This window comes from Chlamydomonas reinhardtii, chromosome 9, assembly GCF_000002595.2.
Source record: "Chlamydomonas reinhardtii strain CC-503 cw92 mt+ chromosome 9, whole genome shotgun sequence".
In the NCBI taxonomy this organism is placed as follows: Eukaryota; Viridiplantae; Chlorophyta; class Chlorophyceae; order Chlamydomonadales; family Chlamydomonadaceae; genus Chlamydomonas; species Chlamydomonas reinhardtii.
In genome coordinates this window covers 1,425,285-1,446,311 of record NC_057012.1, presented here as the reverse complement: position 1 = coordinate 1,446,311, position 21,027 = coordinate 1,425,285, and the positions used below count along the sequence as shown (strand labels likewise).

General features: G+C 60.1%; 4 protein-coding genes across 4 annotated transcripts; 1 reads left to right on the top strand and 3 right to left on the bottom strand.

Annotated features, from left to right (window-relative positions):
* Positions 1–7: 7 nt before the first annotated feature.
* CHLRE_09g398400v5 (uncharacterized protein) lies at positions 8–10,263 on the bottom strand. The gene is made up of 22 exons (XM_043065887.1): positions 9,943–10,263; positions 9,340–9,748; positions 8,652–8,953; positions 8,122–8,474; positions 7,659–7,933; positions 7,248–7,483; positions 6,641–7,162; positions 6,240–6,481; positions 5,539–5,994; positions 4,874–5,383; positions 4,363–4,644; positions 3,806–4,140; positions 3,529–3,637; positions 2,555–2,851; positions 2,177–2,391; positions 1,947–2,040; positions 1,783–1,873; positions 1,549–1,675; positions 1,403–1,444; positions 1,099–1,219; positions 830–920; positions 8–630 (listed from the first exon to the last, which is right to left on the bottom strand). Exons 1-22 carry the CDS (start codon positions 10,088–10,090, stop codon positions 446–448), a joined length of 5,442 nt encoding a protein of 1,813 aa, XP_042920858.1. The 5' UTR covers positions 10,091–10,263; the 3' UTR covers positions 8–445.
* A 1,289-nt stretch (positions 10,264–11,552) lies between these two features.
* Positions 11,553–13,593, bottom strand: CHLRE_09g398450v5 (uncharacterized protein). The gene is made up of 3 exons (XM_043065890.1): positions 12,683–13,593; positions 12,177–12,202; positions 11,553–11,996 (listed from the first exon to the last, which is right to left on the bottom strand). The coding sequence occupies exons 1-3, from the start codon at positions 13,437–13,439 to the stop codon at positions 11,937–11,939; spliced, it is 843 nt and encodes a 280-aa protein (XP_042920857.1). The 5' UTR covers positions 13,440–13,593; the 3' UTR covers positions 11,553–11,936.
* A 150-nt stretch (positions 13,594–13,743) lies between these two features.
* Positions 13,744–17,239, top strand: CHLRE_09g398500v5 (uncharacterized protein). Its single transcript, XM_001694467.2, has 6 exons — positions 13,744–13,838; positions 13,926–14,418; positions 14,858–15,026; positions 15,145–15,281; positions 15,397–16,001; positions 16,135–17,239. The coding sequence occupies exons 2-6, from the start codon at positions 13,962–13,964 to the stop codon at positions 16,576–16,578; spliced, it is 1,812 nt and encodes a 603-aa protein (XP_001694519.2). The 5' UTR covers positions 13,744–13,838; positions 13,926–13,961; the 3' UTR covers positions 16,579–17,239.
* A 2-nt stretch (positions 17,240–17,241) lies between these two features.
* Positions 17,242–18,853, bottom strand: CHLRE_09g398556v5 (uncharacterized protein). Its single transcript, XM_043065898.1, has 3 exons — positions 18,293–18,853; positions 17,965–18,034; positions 17,242–17,748 (listed from the first exon to the last, which is right to left on the bottom strand). Exon 3 carries the CDS (start codon positions 17,591–17,593, stop codon positions 17,429–17,431), a length of 165 nt encoding a protein of 54 aa, XP_042920856.1. The 5' UTR covers positions 17,594–17,748; positions 17,965–18,034; positions 18,293–18,853; the 3' UTR covers positions 17,242–17,428.
* Positions 18,854–21,027: the final 2,174 nt, after the last annotated feature.

Genomic DNA, 21,027 nt, shown 5'->3' with positions numbered 1-21,027 from the left:
CTGCAACTTGCCGCCCAGATTACAGCATGCGTGCTGCACTCGTGCTAGATGTGTGCATCCCGTAGCAAGACAGCTCACGAAAGTAGAGCAGAGTCCTTTCATTGCACCTTCCAACTCCACAACCCTACTAACGCACAGGTAAGCGCGCACGCCTTAACGCGGCTGTTCCCTAACCATGCAATAATTTAGTTGCATCACCACCGCCTCCCCTGCGCATCACAGAGCTCAGTCGCATCTCTGACACCAGTCACTGATCCACAGATGTAAAGAAAGTAACGCTCACTGCGCACTAGCTCGGTTATTCTTTCCAGATTCATGGGTGCTGGCCAGCAGGCCGGCACACAGTCACACACACTCTCTGCACATCTAGCCACCTCAGCTTCTACCCAAACGTCAGAGCAGACACCGCAGCTTCTGATGCTTCTGTAGCCATCGATTCAGGCACCTACATGTCGTCATCCAGCCTCTCCATGATCTGCTCCTGAACCCAGAGCATGTAGCCCATGTTGGTGTCCATCTCCTCGCGCAGCTGCCGCACCGATGCCATGACCTGGTCCGACTTCTTGGAGATGAAGGCGCGCTGCTCGCGCACACGGCCCCGCCACGCGTCGGCGTTCTGGCTGCTGAAGTCTGCAAGGGTCGAAGCATCGGGGGAAGACGATTGGAAGAGGATCACAAAGACTACCTACCGGCACTGCCCTGAGCGCTACGTGACACCATACAGCGGCTGAGTAGGGCGTGGCCACATGCGCGGCACGCATGCGGTGGTGGTGGGCAGTGGGCGAAGGTTGGTGTGTCGCAAAATGCAGGGGTGTGTACGCATGCGCACCATCGAAGTAGCGGAAGCGTCCCTTGACCATGAAGCCCTGGTCGTTCACGCACTCCTCCTCCTGCTCATCATCATCGTCATCCGCGTCCGCCTGTGGCGTAGCGCGGGTAAAATAGCACCTTGCTTACTGGGTTATTCGGCACTAGGTTGACATCCGAGCTAACTCCAAGTCTCCAAGTGCATGTACTCCAGCGCGCCGCCAGGGGTGCCACGCCACGCCACCATCCCTGCGCGCTTCCTAGAACGCTGCACACGCCGCTATCACGCACCGTCATGAAATGCAGCCACTGCGACTGCCCGGTGCTGTCAAGCTTGAACGTGCGGTCGCGCATCTTGCGTAGCCACTCCGGAACAACCGATTCTGTCTCCAGAATGATAATGGCCTTGTTCCTGCGGGGAGTGATTAAATCAAACACACGCTGTCAGTCTGATTGTCAGCGCTTAGCTTGGTGGCACTTAGGATGGCGACTGTGTGGGCGTAACCTTGTGTGACGGACACCCATTGAGTTCCTGTAACCAAGCCGGGACGTCCAGCCTTTTCAAGAAATCAGTGGCTGTTACAAATGTACATACCTGATCGCCTCCACCTCCTCGTTCTGACGGATTTTGTCATACCTGCGGTAACATGCCAGGGCACATCAGGACATACGTCAGGCATTTCGATCTCAACGTAACTCTACAATCCGTTTGCCAGCAGCCCCCCCCCCCCCCCCACTCACGTCTCATTGATGATGGCGATCAGCAGGTTCAGAAGGATGATATACACCACGACCATGAACAGTGCGGCTAAGATGCGAGACAGGACACTGGTGGCAACGGGGCTGTTGTATGAGCCGTCCTTGGGCTCTGCAGCACACGAGTGCGCGGGGTGAACATGCGGTTGAGTATCGGCAGGATGGGTTATACATCGACTGTTGGCCCTGGACAAGGCACTTTCGTGTACCGGTACGTACGTCGAGCATCCGAGCCGTCGTAGCCTCCGAAGATCAACGTCCAGAAGCGGGTGACGACGTCGGAATCGTAGTTTGCGGCACCACCGTCCGGCTGCGAATGCACATTGGATGCATGAGCGACTGACGGTTTACGCAACCATGGCTGGGATGGTGCGCATTATTACCTGGAAAGAGAGGACTGCGCAAGCGAAGCCCAGCCAGATAATGCCCAGGAAGATGAAGAAGTAAAGCAGGTCCTTGACCACCTCGATGACCATTCTGCAAGCACGCGCATGTGCAGGGTCAGAGGTGATGAGGCTTTGCATATCGAACGAGCGCTTGACCACCGCGCACCCCGCCGGCGATCTCCCTCGGGTACGGGGGATGCATTCATGCTGCGACTCTGCTTACGTACCTCACGAAGGCGCCCATCTGGGGGTTGGCCATGCTGAAGTAGAGCAGGCGGAAGAACAGGATGATCACCTCCACGGCACACGCGTTTCGCTGCAGGGCAGGGTAGCCACTGCACCCGCGCACGCCATTGAAGAAAATCACAATGACCAGGAAGATGGACGCCATGTCCAGCACGTTCCAGGGCCGCGTCAGCTCGCGGAGCCCATTCTGTTTGACCTGCGCAAGTGATACACAATATGCTTCGATGCCATCACCAAACCTGCCAGCCCAAGATCCAATTCCCCTACCTGCGCCATGTCTCTAACCGCCGTTACCGTCGAATCCCATCTTGCGCCTGCCCAATTGCATACAGTATGCAAATGCATGTGCGTGCACGCACCTGCCGGACCTCCTGGTAAATATAGCTGGTTGTGAGGATGAAGATCATGGCTAGCAGGCCCTGGCGTGTGGGCGTGAGCTGAATGCAGTCACCCCACTGCACGGTGCATGTCTCAGGAAACTTTGGGTTCGGCTGTGGGCAGGCGCCGATGTCCTCGCAGGCGGCACAGGCTTGCGTGCTTGTGAGCTCGGCGTTCAGCGTGAGGGCGTAGGCAAGGAAGAAGCCCATGTACACGAGGTGATCGTACAGCATGAAGTACAGCAGCTTGCCGGTGAAGATCTGCCAGCGGTAGTTGACCTGTTACATATATGGAGTGTGGGGGTTAACGTTGAACCAATCCCGTTAGGGAACGTGTAAGGGGGGGTTGCTTTGAGTTCGAGGTTTCTGAAGTTACTGAGCTTACGGAGGCGGGGTGCAATTGGGCGGCGGGCATGATCGTGCAGGTGGCGAACGTTGCCGCAGCTTCGAACGACACGGACTGGGGGTCCCGGACTGCCACGGATAGTAACGGACGTTCACTGATTTGTACGGCTATCTGGGGGACGTTGGAAACGGAAGTCGTCAGTGCGACTGGTGGGGAACGGAGGGGATCGGTGGGAATCGGTGGGAGCAGGGCTGCCGGGCTGACGGGATTGCTAATAGAGCTCCAAAGCAGTGCGCCTATGAAGATATTGCCAGTCTTATAAGCGAATGTCAATGACGCGGACCTGAAATGCGTCTGCGCAAAGGCCATTAATTAATGCTTGATGTCCCAGTCTGACATTTAATTCCATTATGATTTCATTGTTGCGTCGCTGCAAGCTTGTTTGCAGACTGTTGAATAGCCTCTGTATCTTACACATACTCGCAAGCATGAACAATTCGTCGGTAACCAACTTCGAGACCCATTTAATGGTATGCCTAATTAAGCTTGACATCTGTTTTTCAATGTCCTTCATATTCTAGGCAAAGCGATATGCGGACACGTTGCTTACCATGGCGCGAACAGCCGGGCACGCGAACGCGCTGGGGTGGACGCCGCTGCCCTCCACGAGGTTCTCCAGCGAGCGGATGTCGCCCACGGTGGACGCCTGCAGCGGCACGCTGTACACGCGCACAACGGGTTGCGCTCACATGCTGAAACGCCGTCCTAGCTTTAGATGCGCTAAGGCGAAAGCAGCCTTGGAAAGCTGCCGGCTGGCACACACAAGAAGTGCCCTGCTCCCCTGCCCTACGTCACCTTTAAGTAACGGGCACAGCAGGTGGACCCACCTGTACACCGACAGCACCGCGCCTGCGGCCGCGCCCTTGCTGGTGTTGCGGCGCGCCTCAGCCAACTTCTTCTTTACATTCTCGCGGAGCTCATTGTAGTGGCGTGTGTAGATGGGCCGGTACTCGGGCAGCTGCCCGCCGGGCTGCTTCGCGAACGCCTGTCCCAGCTCGCCCATGGTTCTAATGTAGGCCGCGGTCGTGATCCAGGCCTGGCGGCAGCCGCGCCGGGCCTCCTTGAACATGAACTTGAAGCAATAGCTCCACGCCGCCACAATGCCCCAGGAGATGGCCCAGAGGATTACGTAGACCACAGCCAATAGCATGCAGCCGGGGCCCTGGGTGGGGCGTGTGAAGAGGGGGTAGGGCTGAAACGTTAGTTGGTAGCCCATGCTGTGTGTGTGTGTCAGTATCGGCGCGCACTTGTACGAGCGCTTTTGCCTAGGCAGCCACATTGCCCGCTACACCGCAATAGATGGGCGTGTGCCTCGCTCGGAACCCGCAGCCCCGCCCTACGTGCACCACCAGCGCCTCCCGCATCCGTGCCACGGCCCCCTCACCAGCATGGTGTAGGCCCACAGGGCGTAGTCACCGTGCAGGAAGCCTGATGCCAGCCAGTCGACCCAGTTCTGCCACGAATACACCCGGCGCTCCGACTCCTTGTTCAGCTTCTCCGACCCCATGCGCGTGCGCTCGAAGGGGTCCTCCGGCTTCAGTGCCGGGGGCGGCGCCTGGTCGGACGTAAACCACATCTCCCAGCCCCTGCCCAAACGCTCCCTGGGAATCCGAATGGTGATGCTGTCCTCGTAGATGAACGGCACGTTGCATAGCAGAGTGGCAGCCTGCAGGCAAACGGGTCAGCGCACGTCAGCGCACGCCGGTTGACGCCTCCATGCACGCTTTCGCCCATAGCGGGCATTAAACTGCCATACATGCATCCCATTGACCAGACAGCCCCTGCACCTGCAGTCAAGCCTTCCCCTCACTCCTAAGGCCGGAGAGCCTAAGCCTCCTAGGCCCTAAGGTCTCCAGCCGCCAAGACCACTAGTAACACATGTATGCGGAACACACCTGCGACGGCTGCTCCTGCGCCAGCTCCTTGAGCATGGCCTGCAGCACAGGGCTGTACACGTGGCCGTCCTGGATGTAGCGGCACACCCGCGACACGTAGCTGCGCTTGCCGGACAGCAGCGCAAACTTCAGCGCCAGAATGCCGGCGATGGGAGACGACATCTTGGCTGCCAGGTCGCTCGCGGCGCTCACGAAGTTCTTGTAGTCCTTGGTTTTCCACTTGAAGAAGCGCGGGTGCTGCAGGATGGGGTTGCTCTCATCATCCGAGGCTAGGCCGATGCTGACCTGATCCGCCTTGGCGAGCGACTCGCTGTCAATCACCATGTCACTGTTGCACTGCACGTCCAGCACCGTCTCCAGGTTGAGCGCCAACGTCAGCCGTAGGGAGGAGACGCTGTCGCCGTTCAGCTTGAGCTGCCGCTCCACCATCCGGTACATGTCCATCTTCTTAATGACGGCGGCGCGCTGCTCCCGTGCCGCCACCGAGTCATCCTCAGCCAGGATGATGGCCTGTAAAGATAGACAGATAACACATCCGTGTTGAATATGTCAACTCTGAGCGGTTAAGGCCATGGCGTCGCGAGGCGGCATGATGCTGACAGGTCAAATGGACAAACTAGGGGAGTCCCGTCGTACGGGCTATTCGCAAGCATGCGCACGCTCACCTGGAGTAGGGGGATGGGCATGCGCGACAGCGTGCGGCGGATGTAGTCGCTGCCGCGTGGGAAACGCGTGAGGATGCTCGTGAGGGCAGACAGCCGCTGGCCCGGGTAGAAGGCCAACTGGTCCTTCTCCCAACCGCCAACGGTTTGCGGGCGCGCCTGGAACCACTCAGTGTCATCGCGCGTGGGGTTGCACTCCATGACAGCGCCGTCCGCGAACAGGTCCGTGAGCAGAGCTAGCTTGTTGCACAGGGGCACCGCCCCAATCGCGCCATTGGGGAAGATGACGAAGGTTCCCGGCGACGTCTGGGTCACGCCGGCGTCCAGCACCGCCTTGAACTGATCTTCGTAGCGTCCGCAGCTGCTGAGGATCACTGACGCCTCCGTATCGCGGAACAGACGATAGCTGTTGGAGTTATCATTGGTGTGCCGCTGCCAGTTGCCGTACACGGCCCAGGCCTGCAAGCAAGCAAGCGCGGGGAGCACGCCAGACACGCACATACGTTGATGGCATTGTGGTGATGCTGCGTGTTAGAGGTAGCAGCAGCAGCAGGCTGTCCACCATGTGGTAACTGGATGGATGGCTCGGCCCCCCCTGTAATATACGCGCGTGCGCCTGACTCCTAGTGCCCGCAGCTAGGGGTCACGAACGAACACCCCCCGTCAGCCCCCCTCATGCATGATGAGCCCCTTGCACGGCGCACCTGGTGGATGCGGTTCACGAGCCGCAGCAGTGTAGCGCCCTGCGCCCGCACGTCGTACTTGGCGGCGCCACCCTCCGGATCCTCCAGCTCCTTAATGACCAGCACCATCTCCTTCTTCTTGGGCTTCTTCTTCGGGCCGTCGCCGTTGTTGGGCTCGGCACCCTCAGCCGGAGGTGCGTCTTCGTCCTCCTTCTTCTCCTTCTCTTGCAGCTTCAGCTTGCTGCGCACGGTTGCCAAGATCACTGAAATAGCAGCAGCGGGAAAGGCGAGGTGAGGTAGGAAGGAATTAGATTGTCTTGGCAAGTAAGGAGCATGCACGCCTGAAACATGCAACCGGTCGTCCGTGGTCTATGACACCAGCAGAACGCATTCGCCAGACAGACATCAACCCACGCACGCACCGTGGGAGATGGTGGCGCAGAAGTGACTGACGTCCAGTGCCGTTGACAGGATGGGCACGGTGCAACCCGCCAGTGCCTTGTCGAGCGGCAGCGCCATGCACTGGGCCGCGATTGCGTCCAACAGCGCCGCCAGGCCATGCAGCTGGTTCCACGCGTCCTGGGTCGGCGAGGGCTCCTCCGCCTCGCTGCCCTGCTCGTCATCGCTGCCGCCATTGCAGCTGGCGTCATCGGCGTCGCTGGAGGATTCCCAGCGTGCCGAGGGCCGGCGGCTGGTGGCGTTGCCCAGTCGAAGGTTTTCAGGCATGTTTGGAACGCTGAGCGGGCGGCTGGTGCGGTCTAAATCGGCGCGACTGAGGCGGCTGGCGCGCGTGTCGGCCTCAATCTCCACCGCCTGATCCAGCACAGCCGACGAAGCTGTGTCACCTTGCTTGGGCAGCGGCGCGGAGGGCGGCACGCTGGGCGGCGCACCGCCGCCGCCATCGCCGTCAAGCAATATGCCATCGACGTCTCCTGCTGGGTTCTCTGGGGGGCATAAAAAGAAAGCTGCATTTATGCCAACATTTCATAGCTTCCCCCGTACACCAAACCGCTAAACGCTGTGACTCACCGTAAACGGATGTTGAGTCTGAGCCCCCGTTGTCGCCGGCGGCGGGATCCGTGGCGGCCTGGCCCCAAGGGAACTCCGCGGCCAGGTCGGGGCTGAGCACAGAGCTGGCGAGGTAGGCGTACTCTCCGAGCGCGGGGCCGTACATCCCAGCCGCCGCCGGCAGGCATGCGTCCAGTCGCAGGATGAAAGGCAGCACCAGCGTGCGCGCGAAGACCGACGTTAAGGCGGTGGTGTACCTGCGTGCGTGCGTGCGCGCGTGCAAGCCGAGTGGTTGAGTTATCAAGAGCGTCAGCGGCACCTTAACATGGCGCTTTGCCGCCTGCGGTCTGCTACCTACGGCCTGTCGCACAGGAACGAACACGTCGTGCGCTGGCACCGCCATTGGCCCACCCCTTTCGCTTGCTGCCTCACATTTCTTCGGTGCCCATCGCCGAGATGAAGCTGGGCATGACGGCTCCGTAGTACTGCAGCAGGCGGACCACGGCCTCGGGGGTGCTCCGGCCGCCCACTCGTGAGGCGGGCATGATAGACAGCGGCGTGAACACAAACCCGCCGTGCGTGCACAGCTCGTTTGCGTAATCACCCAGAGGGTCGCTGTTGCCGCCGGCGGCGGCTTCTTCGCCTGCCGCTGGCCCGTTCCTCCGGATGCCACTGGATAGGTACTCATCCGTCCGCTCCACGATGGCCTGCAGATACGAGGCCACCGCACAGGTATGAGCAACTAAGGTCAGGGCGAGGCTAGAGGTAGGCCAGAGAGACACGAGGCCGAAACACGCAGGGACAGTCCAAAGTGAATAATAGCGAGCCCACGGACGCGTGCTATAAGCTGCACCCCTCCCCTGATGCCCAATTGCACGTATTTGCACTTGCTTACCTTGACGTTGGCGAGCTGCCCGCTGAGCACAGCCGAGGCGAGCGGCGTCACGTAGGACATGCAGCCTCCCAGGAGGGTGTTGGTCCAGTAGCGGCCCGAGTCCTGGTTCTCGCCAATCTGCAGGCCATGGCTCGCGACTGAAGCGAACGCGTTGCTGTCCTCCGCCTCTCCGTTGACCCCGCTATTGGTCCTGAAGCTGCCGTAGGTGGCCGCCATTGGCTGCCCCTCAGCGGTCGCCCCACCGTCCGTGCGCGTGCACCAGGTTGCCGGGACAGACAGGTCCTTGTTCTGGTTCTTGAGCTTCACCAGCGGAGTGACGTGCTTGAGGACCATATCCAGCAGCTCGGGCTTGCCTGTGGCGGTGAGGGATGAGCACGAACGATATGACGGAAGCTAGTTTGCGACAATGCATGCAGCAGTGGCACGGCGCACTCGCGAGGCTGTAATCGCGTACGTGGCGCACGGCCGATCGAGGCCGTAGGCTAGTGGGGCTTATGGCTGGCTGGGGCACGGCGCGGACACCTCCTTACCTTGCTTGTTGACATCGCCAGCAGCCGCCATGGACAGTGCGTTCGCGCGGAAGCGCGTGTAGTGGCGGGGGTGGCAGGGGTCGCGCAGCGAGTCCACCATGGAGGCGAACTGCGCCATGGCCGCCGCCTTCTCTCCCAGGTTCAGGCCGCTGCTGTAGTTGTGGGGCCCCATGTCTGCAGGCATGGGGTTGTCCACTAGCAGCTCACAGCTGCAGATGATCTCGCGGCACACCATGCCGTCAGTGCCGGTAAGCTTGCCGTCATCGGCGCGCGTGCCGTTCTTCTCCGAGTCTAGCTTGGCACTGCGTGCATGCATGAGAGACGGAAAACAAGTAAGGCGGGAAATCAAGGGTTTGGTCAGTGCGGCTCGCTGCTATGTAAGGGTATTGCTTTGCAAGCTTCGTTCCAAAGACGCACGCGCGCATACGGTATGCACACGCGCAATATGGCTGCAACATGTGCGGGATCGTACGAACGCATTCACGCACGCACGTACACGCACGCACACGCACGCAAGGCAGGATATGCTACACATGCACACGCATGCATGCATACATGCAGCACACACACAGGCACACAGGCCAACCTGCACGCATGCACGTACGCACGCAGGGATGCAGGCACGCACGCATACGGCACACGCGCCGGCGGCACGCAGGCCACCCTGCAAAACAAAGCTTTTGCTTACCGGAGCAGCCAGCGCCCCCAAACGTGCGGGTGCGTGATCAGGGACTTGTCCGGCGTTTCCATTTCGCCCTTGCCTTGCGCATTCTTGATGAGGGCGTCGATAGCCTCCTCGTCCTCGTTGCAGCCCAGCGCCAGGCGCAGGATCAGCCAGAGCTCCTTCTTCAGACGCGCGCGGTTGTGGTCTCCATCTTGTACCTTGAACATGGTGCCGTTTGTACCGACAACGGCTCCGATAGTGGGGGATAGCTGTGTGCCGTCGGAGGTGGGTGAAAGGGTGGGTGCGGCCTCTGCTGGGACCATCATCATCACAGGCCCCGTTTGGGGCATCTCCTGCTGCTGTGGGAATGTGCCGGGCATCATCATCATCATCGGCATGGGCACCATAGTGGGCGTCATGGCGGACTCTTGTCCTGTGGGGTTCGGGGCGGGGCACGCGAGCGAAAGCCGGGTAAGCGACATAGTTGTCGGGGGCCGGAGCCGATCGAGTTACGTGGGTCACGCACTGCAGACCGTGGGCCCGATGCGCGCGCGCCCAAACACCACCCAAACCAGTATCTGCACAGTGTCCGTTCATAAGGCAGCCCTTAAGAATGCTTGCAACTACCTTCTGCGAGCGGCGGAGGAACATCGATGGCCAGGTGACCTCCGTTGCTGAGAACGGTCTGCTGCTGCTGCTGTTCCTGCCACTGCTCCTGCTGCGGCAGCTCCGCCTGCTGCTGCAGCTGCTGCTGGATATTTTGCTGCGCATCCATTCCTTCTTGTGGTTGAGGTTCCATAGTGTTTAAGTAATCGCACTCAGTCGTCGCTCGCTCGCGCCTACGAAGCAATCGCCAGCAGCAGACCGTTGTCGCAGCAGCGAAGATTATTCATAGTAACTGTTTGCACAAAGGTCGGTGAACTTGATTGCTTGCAGAACAGAAACGTGAAACTATAAGTCCACAAGTTCTGCTCACGTATGTTGCCTTACGAACGCCATCTGGTAACGCGCGCGCCCGCCACTGACCCAAATTTGGCACCTCGTCTGGAGCTCGCTCCCCACAGACGGGGATTCAGTTGCGCAATTTACATGTGCAAGGTGATTTAGAGGCTTACGTGCATGGCTGCAAACACTAGGGTGCTCGCCAACCAGCAGGAGCTTGTACAGGCTGGCCCAAGGGCTGGCCCTACCTAGCAAGGTAGGCCTGGCAAGGCACATACGGTATACACGCAAGCAGCCCCCGCACCCTACCTGGCTGGATGCTACGGCACATATCTTGGATGGTACCACACACAGCTATGATTGGATGGGGCTTGCAATGAGAGGTAGGGGTACTGGGGCCGCGGGCATGGGCAAGCATGGGGTCCCCGGGGATACGGTTGTTACTGGGCTACAGGTAGGCTGCAGCAGGCAGACACGCACCCGCCCACGCACGCACCACGTGATCAGGAAAGCCTCCCATCCAAAGACTACAAACCTCGCGAGGTCTAGATGCGCGCCCTTGCAGGCTCTAAATCCTCTTAGACCGCCGGCGGAGCATGAAGTAGACGGAGTCGCCTGCTGTTCCTGTGCTCTCCGATCCCCAGCCAGCCATCCCGGTCGGTGCTCCGCCCGTCCACCCCAACTAACCTAATTCACTCCTACCCAAATGCAAGCGCTGTGAGAAAACACTGGCATACTCGCAGAGTCGCACACTCGGGTGCCCCTTTCTTGCCGCCCCTTTTAGCTGTGTTAGTACAGCTGTGTCGGCACCTTCGCCATCCATGCAAGCAGTTGACACCAAGATACAACCTGCCCCCTCCCCCGTGTCCAACCATCCCACTCCACCTCCAACCCGCCGCCCTAAATACCCCAACCCCACCTCATAACCCCCAAGTATTATTGCTTGCAGCTGTCACCCCTGCCTATGCTCCGCTATCTAGTTTGGCTTGTTTTGGTTTAGGTTGGGCTGCTGGTATTTACAACCTCCCCGCCTCCCGAGACTGAGCGCTGCATTACATATACCGGCAGCGTGCGTGACTGTCTATCGGTGGTAGAATTCGAGCCTGGATCAGTCAGGTAAGCTGTGAGGGCGGCCCCATGCATGCGTGAGCAGCGGGCGAGGCCACTTAATGGTTTGTGTGTTTGGGCTTCCCCCTATCTTACTGGCTGCTGTGGCACCTCGTAGATACTGTACCCGGATATCAACCCTGTGCGCCAGTCGGCACGTGCTGTATGGACCAAGGAAGACAGGCCGCTGCTAATACGTGCATTTCATATGAAGCGTGAGTTCCTAGCTTCTCTGTTTCGAGTGGCAAACGTGCCATCATTGCAATCACAAAGGCCATGTCCCGAATTCAACCAGCAAACGGTCACTCCAGCAAAACCAACATGGGCCGCGTTTCTATACGCGGCGGTACGGCCAGCTTCATAGTAAGCCGGTGGTACACAAGCAACCCACACGCACCACATTGAAAGTTAAATTGGACGCACATGGCAGCGCAGGCAAAACCCACCATTCATACCAGACCCATTGTCTACATGTCTCCGCACACCCATGATCCATCAGGTGCGAGAAGCCACTTGCATGTCTCTTCCATGCAGCTTTGCTCTTGTTGCCAGCCTAGCCAGCCGTTGACAGCTCAGCCGTCGCGGTAGTACAGCCGGCCGCACTTCATGCACGTACGCTTGGTTGGCTGGCACTGCGGTCACGAAGAAAACACACGGCGGAGGGGAGAACGCATCAGTACTTGTAAACATGAGCTGCGTGCGCAAAGTGGGGCGCACTTTAGCACGGCTCGCTCCCTACCCATCTAGGGCAAATCCCATCGCTCGCCTATGGACTGCCGTTTGCATGGTATTACTCCAAAACCAGCACTTACGTAGGGGTAACAGAAGTTGAAGGGGCCTGAATGCGGCGATATGAAGCGGACATGCAGCAGCAAGGTTGCACGCGGTGTCAGTATAGTCGGTAGTTAGTGGTCGTATGCAAGTGACCTTCAAAGCCCACACCCCCACCCCGCCGCCCGCGTCCGTCGATGCCACTACTCCTGTGGGATCGCCAGCAGCCGCCCTGCTCGCGTTCGTTTACCCCTCTCCCTGCCTATTCCCTGCAAGACGCCGCCGTCGCATCCCCTCCCTCGTGCCCAAGGCCCCTACGTCGTACACTCCAACACCTCCCCACTCGCTCCCTTCCCGTGGATGGGAATCAACTACTCCCCCCCTTTCCAATCGCGCCCTTCCCGTGGCTCGCATATGCGGCTGCAGTTCTCCTTGCAGCGCGACCATTTCCTTACGGGATTGGTTCAACGTTAAACCCCCCCATTGGGTTTGCTTTAGTTTGGGCTGGTATCTACAACCCCCCCTTTCCCTGCACGCCCCCACTCACAGCAGCAGATGCAGAAGAGCCAGGCAATGACAGTCCAGTGCGCGGGGCCCAGATCGCCGCCGCAGCTGCAAGAGCCGCTGCCGTAGCCCGCGTTGGCGTTGGCGTTCTGGTTGGTGTTGGTGTTGGTGTTGGTGCTGGTGATGTTAATCACGGGCGCGGCGCTGGCCGCAGCGGCCGGGGCCGCCTGCGGCGCCGCCTGCATGATCATGGGCTGCTGCATGGGCATCATCATGCCGTTGGGCATCATCATCATGCCCTGCTGGCCGTTCATCATCATGCCCGGCTGGCCATTCATCATCATGCCCTGCTGGCCGTTGGGAGCCATCATCATCCCGTTGGGCATCATCATCATCCCGTTGGAGGGGCCGCTCATCATCATGCCCTGCTGGGGCCCAGCATACATAGGCGACATCATCATGCCGTTGCTCTGGCCCGACATCATCATGCCCTGCTGGCCGTTGGGCGACATCATCATGCCCTGAGAGTTCTGGGGCATCATGCCGTTCTGCTGCGACATCTGCGAGGGCTGGCTGCCAGCCATGGGCGACATCTGCTGTGGCAGGCCACCGTTGGGGTTCTTGGGGTCAGAGCCCTGCTGCATCTGGCCGCCCATAGGAATTTGCAGCTGCTGCGGAGCCGTGCCCATCATCATCGGCTGCTGGCCGTTGTTGGGCATCATAATTGGCTGCTGCATCTGCTGCCCCTGCTGCTGCTGCGGGTTACCCTGCTGCATGTTCATCTGCATCTGAGCGCTCATTTGCAAGTTTCCGTTTTGAGGTTGCTGCTGAGGCTGCTGTTGCGCAACTGGGACGCCAGTCGCAGTAGTCGCGTTGTCGGCGGCAATGGTGTTCTTATCGTTCTCACCCATAGTACTTGGGGTTGGAATAGAACCTGTGCTATAGTGACAATGGATCAGATGTAACTGTGTAATAAGTGAGTCCTGTTCTGCTCGCGCGCCTAATGCGATGGGACCTTTGTTCATTCAGTACGGTGGCGGGCGGCGGACGGGCGCGCCGTAGCTTGTTATGGACAATTAACAAACAAGCTACCCCCGCCGTCCAGCCCCAAGCCAAACGCACATCTGCAGAGCCTTTTCATATTGCTTTGCAAACCAGTTTGAACCAAGCAGCAGCATTAGCAATGGTGCCCTGACCATGTAAGCCTGAACGGAGCTGACCAGGCCAAGACCTAATTTGACACGTACGATGGCGCCACACGCTTTCTATAAATTGTCCGAACGCAGGCACACTGATGTAGACGCAAGCAACTTGCAAGCGCTATGGGCCAGACGACGCGACAACAGTGCCAGTGCGGGCACACTAACAAATGGACTCTGGCGGGCGTAGCCCAGGGCGTAGCCCTCGTGATAGTGCTCTTCTCCCTTGCACCGTCTCCCAGCGAGGCTGCTTGGATCCGCGACGGTCGCTGTGACTATATTAACACGTGCAACACCGGCGGAAATTGCTACGGTCGCCTTACCACGTATTGGGACGGCTGCCCCAGCGGCCAGCGTGAATTTAATCGCTGGCAGGAGGAGGACTGCATCTGGACGGACTGCACCCTTGGCAGCAGCTGCCCAAGCGGTCGCAGCTATTCCGGCTGCGACTGTTCCGACTGCTTGCTTTGTGGAGGGCTGGTCGACCGCAACTGCAACAACGGAGGTCGCTCCAAAAAGCAGTGCTGCAAGATCCGAGACAGGGTCCAGTGCGCCGTGTCGTACTCGTGCACTTATATCGGTGGGTCCGTCTTCGGCGAATTGCTTGTCTGGCTGGCAGACAGGACAGCTGCTAGCTAGCAGTAGTCACGCGCGCGGGCATGCTGGGTTGGCAAGGGCAGCCAGGGGGGTAGGGTGGGGATGGGGGCTAGGGCAGGCGGGGGTGGGGGTTGAGGTGGGTGCGTGGCGATGGGCGGTCGGGGCGGGGCGTACGTGGGGCAGCGGTGGGCGGGGCGTGGGGCGTGGGGTGTGGGGCAGAGGTGGCGGGGCGTGGGGCGTGGGGCGTGGGGTGTGGGGTGTGGGGTGTGGGGCGTGGGGCGTGGGGTGTGGGGCGTGTGGGGCGTGGGGCGTGAGCGCGCGCTTGCGCGCGCGAGGGGCCCAGATATTTGTTGCTGCGTAGATTACGCGAAGAGATGCCTGCGATTTTCAGTGATTGATATTCCTCATCTTCCTGTACGCAGCTGAAGGCCGTTGTGGGCCCATCGCGCCAGACGGGGTTGATTCTGAGACGTTCACGTCAAATGGATACTCGACCACGACATGCAACACCGCTAATAACCGCGCCTCCTGCCCTTCTGGCGAAACTCAGTGTGGCTGCGACACTGGCGGAATCAGCGTGAACGGCGTCACGTGAGTAAATCAAACCCCTGCGCGCTGATGATTATTACCTAGAAATACTCTCTGCTAAACACGCGTGAGTGCTCTATGTATGGCGACTGATGACATGTCGGTCGCACTGTAAATGCAGGTACGGGCGTGCGTGCTGCTGTTGGACGCGCAGAAGTCCACCGCCGCCGCCACCGTCACCCCCTCCCCCACCTCCGCCATCCCCTCCCCCTCCGCCGCCGCCTGCCCCCCCTCCATATGCTTCACCACGGTCATCAGGTGCGTGGGCGCTTCTTGTCAATACTTCACACGCCCCACCAAACGCTTGTGACGCAAACGTATGTACGTAGTTGCTTCTTCGCGCTTTAGACAGCAACCCCACTGCCTCCAGCAGGTGCCATTTTGTCCGCGGACAATGTGCAGCAGCCTCGCAGTAGCAGCGGCAGCGGTGGCGGTGGCATCAGCGGCGGGGCTGTGGCAGGAATTGTTATCGCTATTCTCGCAGCCGTGATAGCACTGGCTGCGGGTGGCTTCTTCGTCTACCGTCGCCGCCGTGCTGCCGCTGAGAGCCCCCCTACCGCTTCAGCGGCTGCTGGCTCTGCTGGTAGCGGACACACTGACGGCGCTGGTAAGCAGCAGCAGCCCTTCCACAACGCAATCGCAAAGGCCCGCACCGCCATGGCCGGCCTTGGTGATAAGTTGCGGGATATGCCTCCCGGCGCCTCTCCGAAAGCAGGGCAGGGCGAAGTTGGCAGTAACGCGCCTTGCGCAGAGAAAGGCTGCACCGACTGCAACTCTGGCGGCAGTGAGGCGCCTGCTGGCGCTGTGGGCGGCACTGCTGGTGCCGCAGCAGCAGTGGCCGGCGGCGCAGTCACTTGGTCAAGCCGCATGTCTGGGCTGCAGTCGCGATTTGCAGCCATGGGTGACCAGTTCCGTGGTTCCATGATGAGGGCGGCCGGTAAAGGGGGCGCCACCGCCGCTGGATCTGTCACGGCCCAGGTGCGTCGCTCAGCGGTGCATCCCTAGTGTCCTTTTGATGTTGCTTCCTTACTTCGCGCGCCCGCTCGTACTTACTTAATGCCGAAAGAAAGCTTCTGAACGTTCCTGTTTCCATGCACGTGCGTGCACGCAGGCGCCCGGGTTTGGAGCTCAACCGCAGCCTATCACCTCGCCCCCCGCCGCTCAACCATTGTACGGCGGCCAGCCGATGGCGGACATGCCCCAGCAGCAGTACCAGCAGCAGGCGTCCGTTCCCGGTGGCGGCAACCCCCTTTTCCCCCAGATGCCCATGCAGCAGCAGAATGTGCCCCCTGCTGCCGGCGGCAACCCTCTGTACCCCCAGGTTCCCATGCAGCAGCAGCTCGCCGTGCCGTACGGTGGCAACCCACTGTTTCCTCAGCCCGGGCCCCAGCAGTCTCAGCCTCAGCCGCAGATGGTCATGCAGATGATGCCGGACGGCACGCATCAGCCCGTGATGGTCATGCCAGGAAGCGACGGAGGTATGTTGATGCCGGCGCCGGTGCCGGTGCAGGGCCAGCCCCAGCAGCCTCAGCAGCCCCAGCCGCAGCAGCAGTAACAGCAGTGACAGCAGCCCCAGCAGCAGCAATAACAGGAGCAGCATGCATGCGCGTGTTATCATTGGTTGCAGCTACCATAGGGGTGTGGGTATATTTCGTTTTGCCACACTATGTATGGCTGAAACCGAGTAAGGCCAAGCGCACGTACCTTGTGTTTCAAGGAGTTGTGATCTTGGTGCGGCTTGTTCTGAGAGTAACATGAATGCTGATCGCACTGACACAAGCCAGTCAGTTGTTAGGCCCATTGTAGATGGCCCTGTGTTTGGTTAATGTGCGGTACGATGGTTGCCGTCAAGTAGCGTAGCTGGAGGCTGATGAGAACTGTCTGACCAAACTGAGTGAGCGCCTGCAAAAAGGAAATACCGTAGTGCTACGCTCAATGGGTACCACCATTTCCATGGGGCTGGGCTTCCGCCCTAGGCCGTCATCAAATCCCGTGCTACCAAACTTGATTCCAACACGGTTTTGGGGCTTCACCAAATCCAAAACCACTAATCGAGCGCAGCACTACCACAATGAGTCATAATGCAGGGCGTGGATTAAGCAAGCCAACGGTTTGAGGGTTTGGAGTTCGGGGCACACGGGAAGGACGCTATGCAGAATGACAGCCGTTTGCTAACTCACGCCCGACAAGGTCTCTTCCCTCGCATGGAAAATATGGCTGAGCCACGTATCAAGTCTGAGGCCGCAAGCGTCTACCTCATCTCCCGGACATAGCCGGGGTCGGTTCGTACAGGCACGGCCCGCCATATTGTGTCCAGCCACGTCCGACGGCCAAGCAACAGCACAGCCAGCAATCATCCAAACAGCAGGAAACCCCACGAGGAATCCCTCTAGCCACAACACTCCTCACTGCTGCGTGCGGCCTACCACATACTGTGCGGTGCTATGCTCGCCAGCAAAGACCCTAACCAGACACCGGCCGGCCTCAACCTGCGCTCCGGCGCCGCTTCTTGCGCGACGCCGCGCTGTCCTCCTCCACGTGGCCTTGCTCGCCCCCTCTGCTACGCACATGCACGCCACAACTGCTGGGCCTAGGGCCGCTGCCGCCAGGCCCTGTGCTGCTGCTGCTGCCGCCGCTGCCGCTGTTGCTGCTGCTGGTGGGGCCAGGCCCTCCACCACCACCACCACCACCACCACCACCCCACCACCACCACGCTCAAAAACACCTGCAATCGCCAAAGTTGGGCCTTCTAGGGACAATAGATAGTCTGAGGACGTTGTCGGACAGACGCAACGAGTGCCGCAGTGCACGTGGTATTGAGGGGGTGCCCTAGACCCGGGCCGGCAAAGCATACACAGGCTATGTCCAGGGCACGGAAGCGGCCCATACCGCGCCGGACGAGCCGCCCGCCGTCAAGGCCCCCCACACGAAGCACGCATACCTGCACACGCGCCTTGTCCACTCCGCCCCTCCGCGCATCCCCGTACTGCCTGCCAGGCTCTGGGTACTACCTGAGGTGGGACGTCGCCCCTTCAACCAGTCCCACGCCCCGGCCGCGACTGGGGACGCACTGCGCTTGTGCTGTGGGCGGCGGTGGGCGACGAACGGCATGGGTGGGTGCGTGCCGGCGGCTGCTGGCTGCCCACAGCCGCCTGCATCGCTATGCGCTCTGTGCCAGCCTGCCACGCCATGGCGGCATGAGCGGGCTCTGCCCGGGCTGACCGCTCATGCCCGGGCAGGTGCTCATGTGCGTGTGCTGGTATGCATACCCGTTGAACTTGGTCGACGCGTCGCCTGGACACCTTCAGCCTTAATGCATGTATGCTTGTGATATGTGGCTCTGACAGAATACGATATACGGCTCCGGTGCTTCCTGGGTCTCCTAGAAGCAAGGATGTGTGAAACAGCGGGTACTACGCCCATCACGCCGTGGAAATGGCTACAAGATGACATTATGAATGTAAACATAACAACAACAAGCCTGTCACGTTTTAGGCCGCGCGCGAAGGTGTGGTCGGGCGCGTCGCCACCGATTCTATAGATACAGGGCCAAATAGTCACCTACCCGACAGTTCTGGATATGACGAGTCAGGTTGGTTGTATTTTAGCCCATTGCGATGTAAAACACTCTGCGTTGATCCGATTCTCCCGACTATGCAATACTTCCATGGTTGGCAGAACCTAAACCGATGAATTTAATACAAGTATCCAATGTTTAGTGGCACCTGATACGGCGCTTTGTCCGCATGAAAGAGGCTGTCTGGGAGTTGCAACATAGACGATGGCTCGAAAGCCGCAGAGTTGGCCTCTCAATTTCATTCATGCAATATAAGCTGTTAATAAGGATGCAGATGGATCGTCGCTAACTTGTAGCGATGTGGCCTGGGCAATCGTGGTCGCTGATCGACATATTGCACCCAGGTGCCACCCAAACCGAGCCATAACCGCTACCCGTGTATATAATGTATACTGTACTAAATGAAGGGCTGCGTAGCGGGTGGCCACGACAAAGTGGTCGGGTGTGTTCCGAGGCGACAGCCTTGGGCAAACGGCACCGCATGAAGACATAGGAGGATTCTGGTGGCGTCACCAGCTTCTAGCGAAGGCCATGCCAGCAAACTGATGCAAGGGACACGATGACGTCCGGCTGGGGACACAATGGCTCGCGGAACCTCTGCCATCTGTGTCACGCATACTGGGGCTTCTCCACCTGCACTTCACTTTGATCTTCCCAGCGTCCTATCAGGCGTAAACCTAACTCAGCAGAACAGTGCGGTGAGCCCTCATAACCCCACCCCAAGCCCCACCCCTCCCACCTCGCTCACCTCAAAACACCCGCCTTGAGGCACACCCAGGCTCTTACCTCCGGGCCAGGCCTGCCCAAACCCAGGGGAAAGAGGAGAGAAGACACAAAGTGTCCACCACTCGTCCTATTCGTTCGATGCATCCCCCACTAGTAGGGCTGGGCTTGATGTTGAGGCCAGTCGTGCAAGTGTAGCGAGCAGCCGCGCACGGTGTGCCTGTCCGCATCGCTCCTCAGCTAGGTGGCCATGGCCCACCTTGGGACGGCGCCAAGCCCACCACACGGAACAGCGTTCGGATTGGATGCGTTGGACTTTTACATGGGCGGCGCCCTATGCATGCGCCATATAGGCTCCGGGGGCCGGGGACAGCTGACATACGGTAGATCGAAAGAGGGGCACGGCGGTGTCTGGGCAGAGCTTGCATCTTTGGGGAGCGGCAAGAAGCGGGGCCCAACACAGCCCCTCAGGCGAGAAAGGGTGGGCGTTTCTAGGGGTGCGTTCTCACCGCTTGGGGTTGAATACGTACAGGACACACACACACACACACACACACACACACACACACACACACACACACACACACACACACACACACACACACACACACACACACACACACACACACACACACACACACACACACACACACACACACACACACACACACACACGCACACACGCACACACACGCACACACGCACACACGCACACACATACACACACACACACACACACACATATACACACACATACAGAAAAGGCTTAAAACCTTGCATTTTACGCCCCTGGATGCCGAAAGCAACAACGCACTCCGGACCTTTTCGCTAAGGGCTCAGTCGTGGGCTCAGTGGGGCTCAGTGGGTGACGGCTGGGTGGCGGCTCAGTCGTGGGCTCAGTGGGACTCACTCACTCTACCCTCCCGACGGTGCAGGGACGTGATGTCAACTCCGCAACAAACATCCGGCACGCGCTGGTGGAGATGCTGCTGGGGCACAAGCGACCTGCATCGCTGCAGACTGGCGGCGGCGGCGGCAGCAGTGGCGGCAGCAGCGGCAGCAGTGGCGGCGGCGGCGGCGGCAGCGGCGGCGGCGGCGGCAGCAGCAGCGGGGGCGCGTGCGCGCATCTTGGTAGCGGAGGGGGCGGGAAAGGCCACGTGGAGGAGGAGAGCGCAGCGCAGCCCAAGAAGCGGCGCAAGCGCGCAGGCTGAGGAGCCGGTGGTGTCTAGGTAGCGGTCCGCGGTGGGGCTGGCAGGGCATGCGTAGCGGCATGACAAGTAGTGCAGCTGTTGACAACAGTGCTGCGTCTGGCTGCGGTTGGCTCTGCTGTGGCCGGCTGGCACAGATCCCGCGCAGGTAGTACCCAGAGCCTGGCAGGCAATGTGGGGATGCGCGGAGGGGCGGAGTGGACAAGGCGCGTGTGCAGGTATGCGTGCTTCGTGTGGGGGGCCTTGACGGCGGGCGGCTCGTCCGGTGCGGTACGGGCTGCTTCCGTGCCCTGGAGCCTGTGCGCTGTGCCTGCCCGGCTCTCAGTACTGAGCCAGCCTAGATGCCATGCTATAACGGCGCTCGGGCCGCCAGGAATCCACACGGCCGGGCCACACGGTGTCCGGGCGCCCGGCCACCCCACACGGCGCCGGGCCCACGGAGGGGCCCAGCGTCCGCGCGGCTGCTGCAAAAATGCCCAGCCCTGATTCTTTCGGA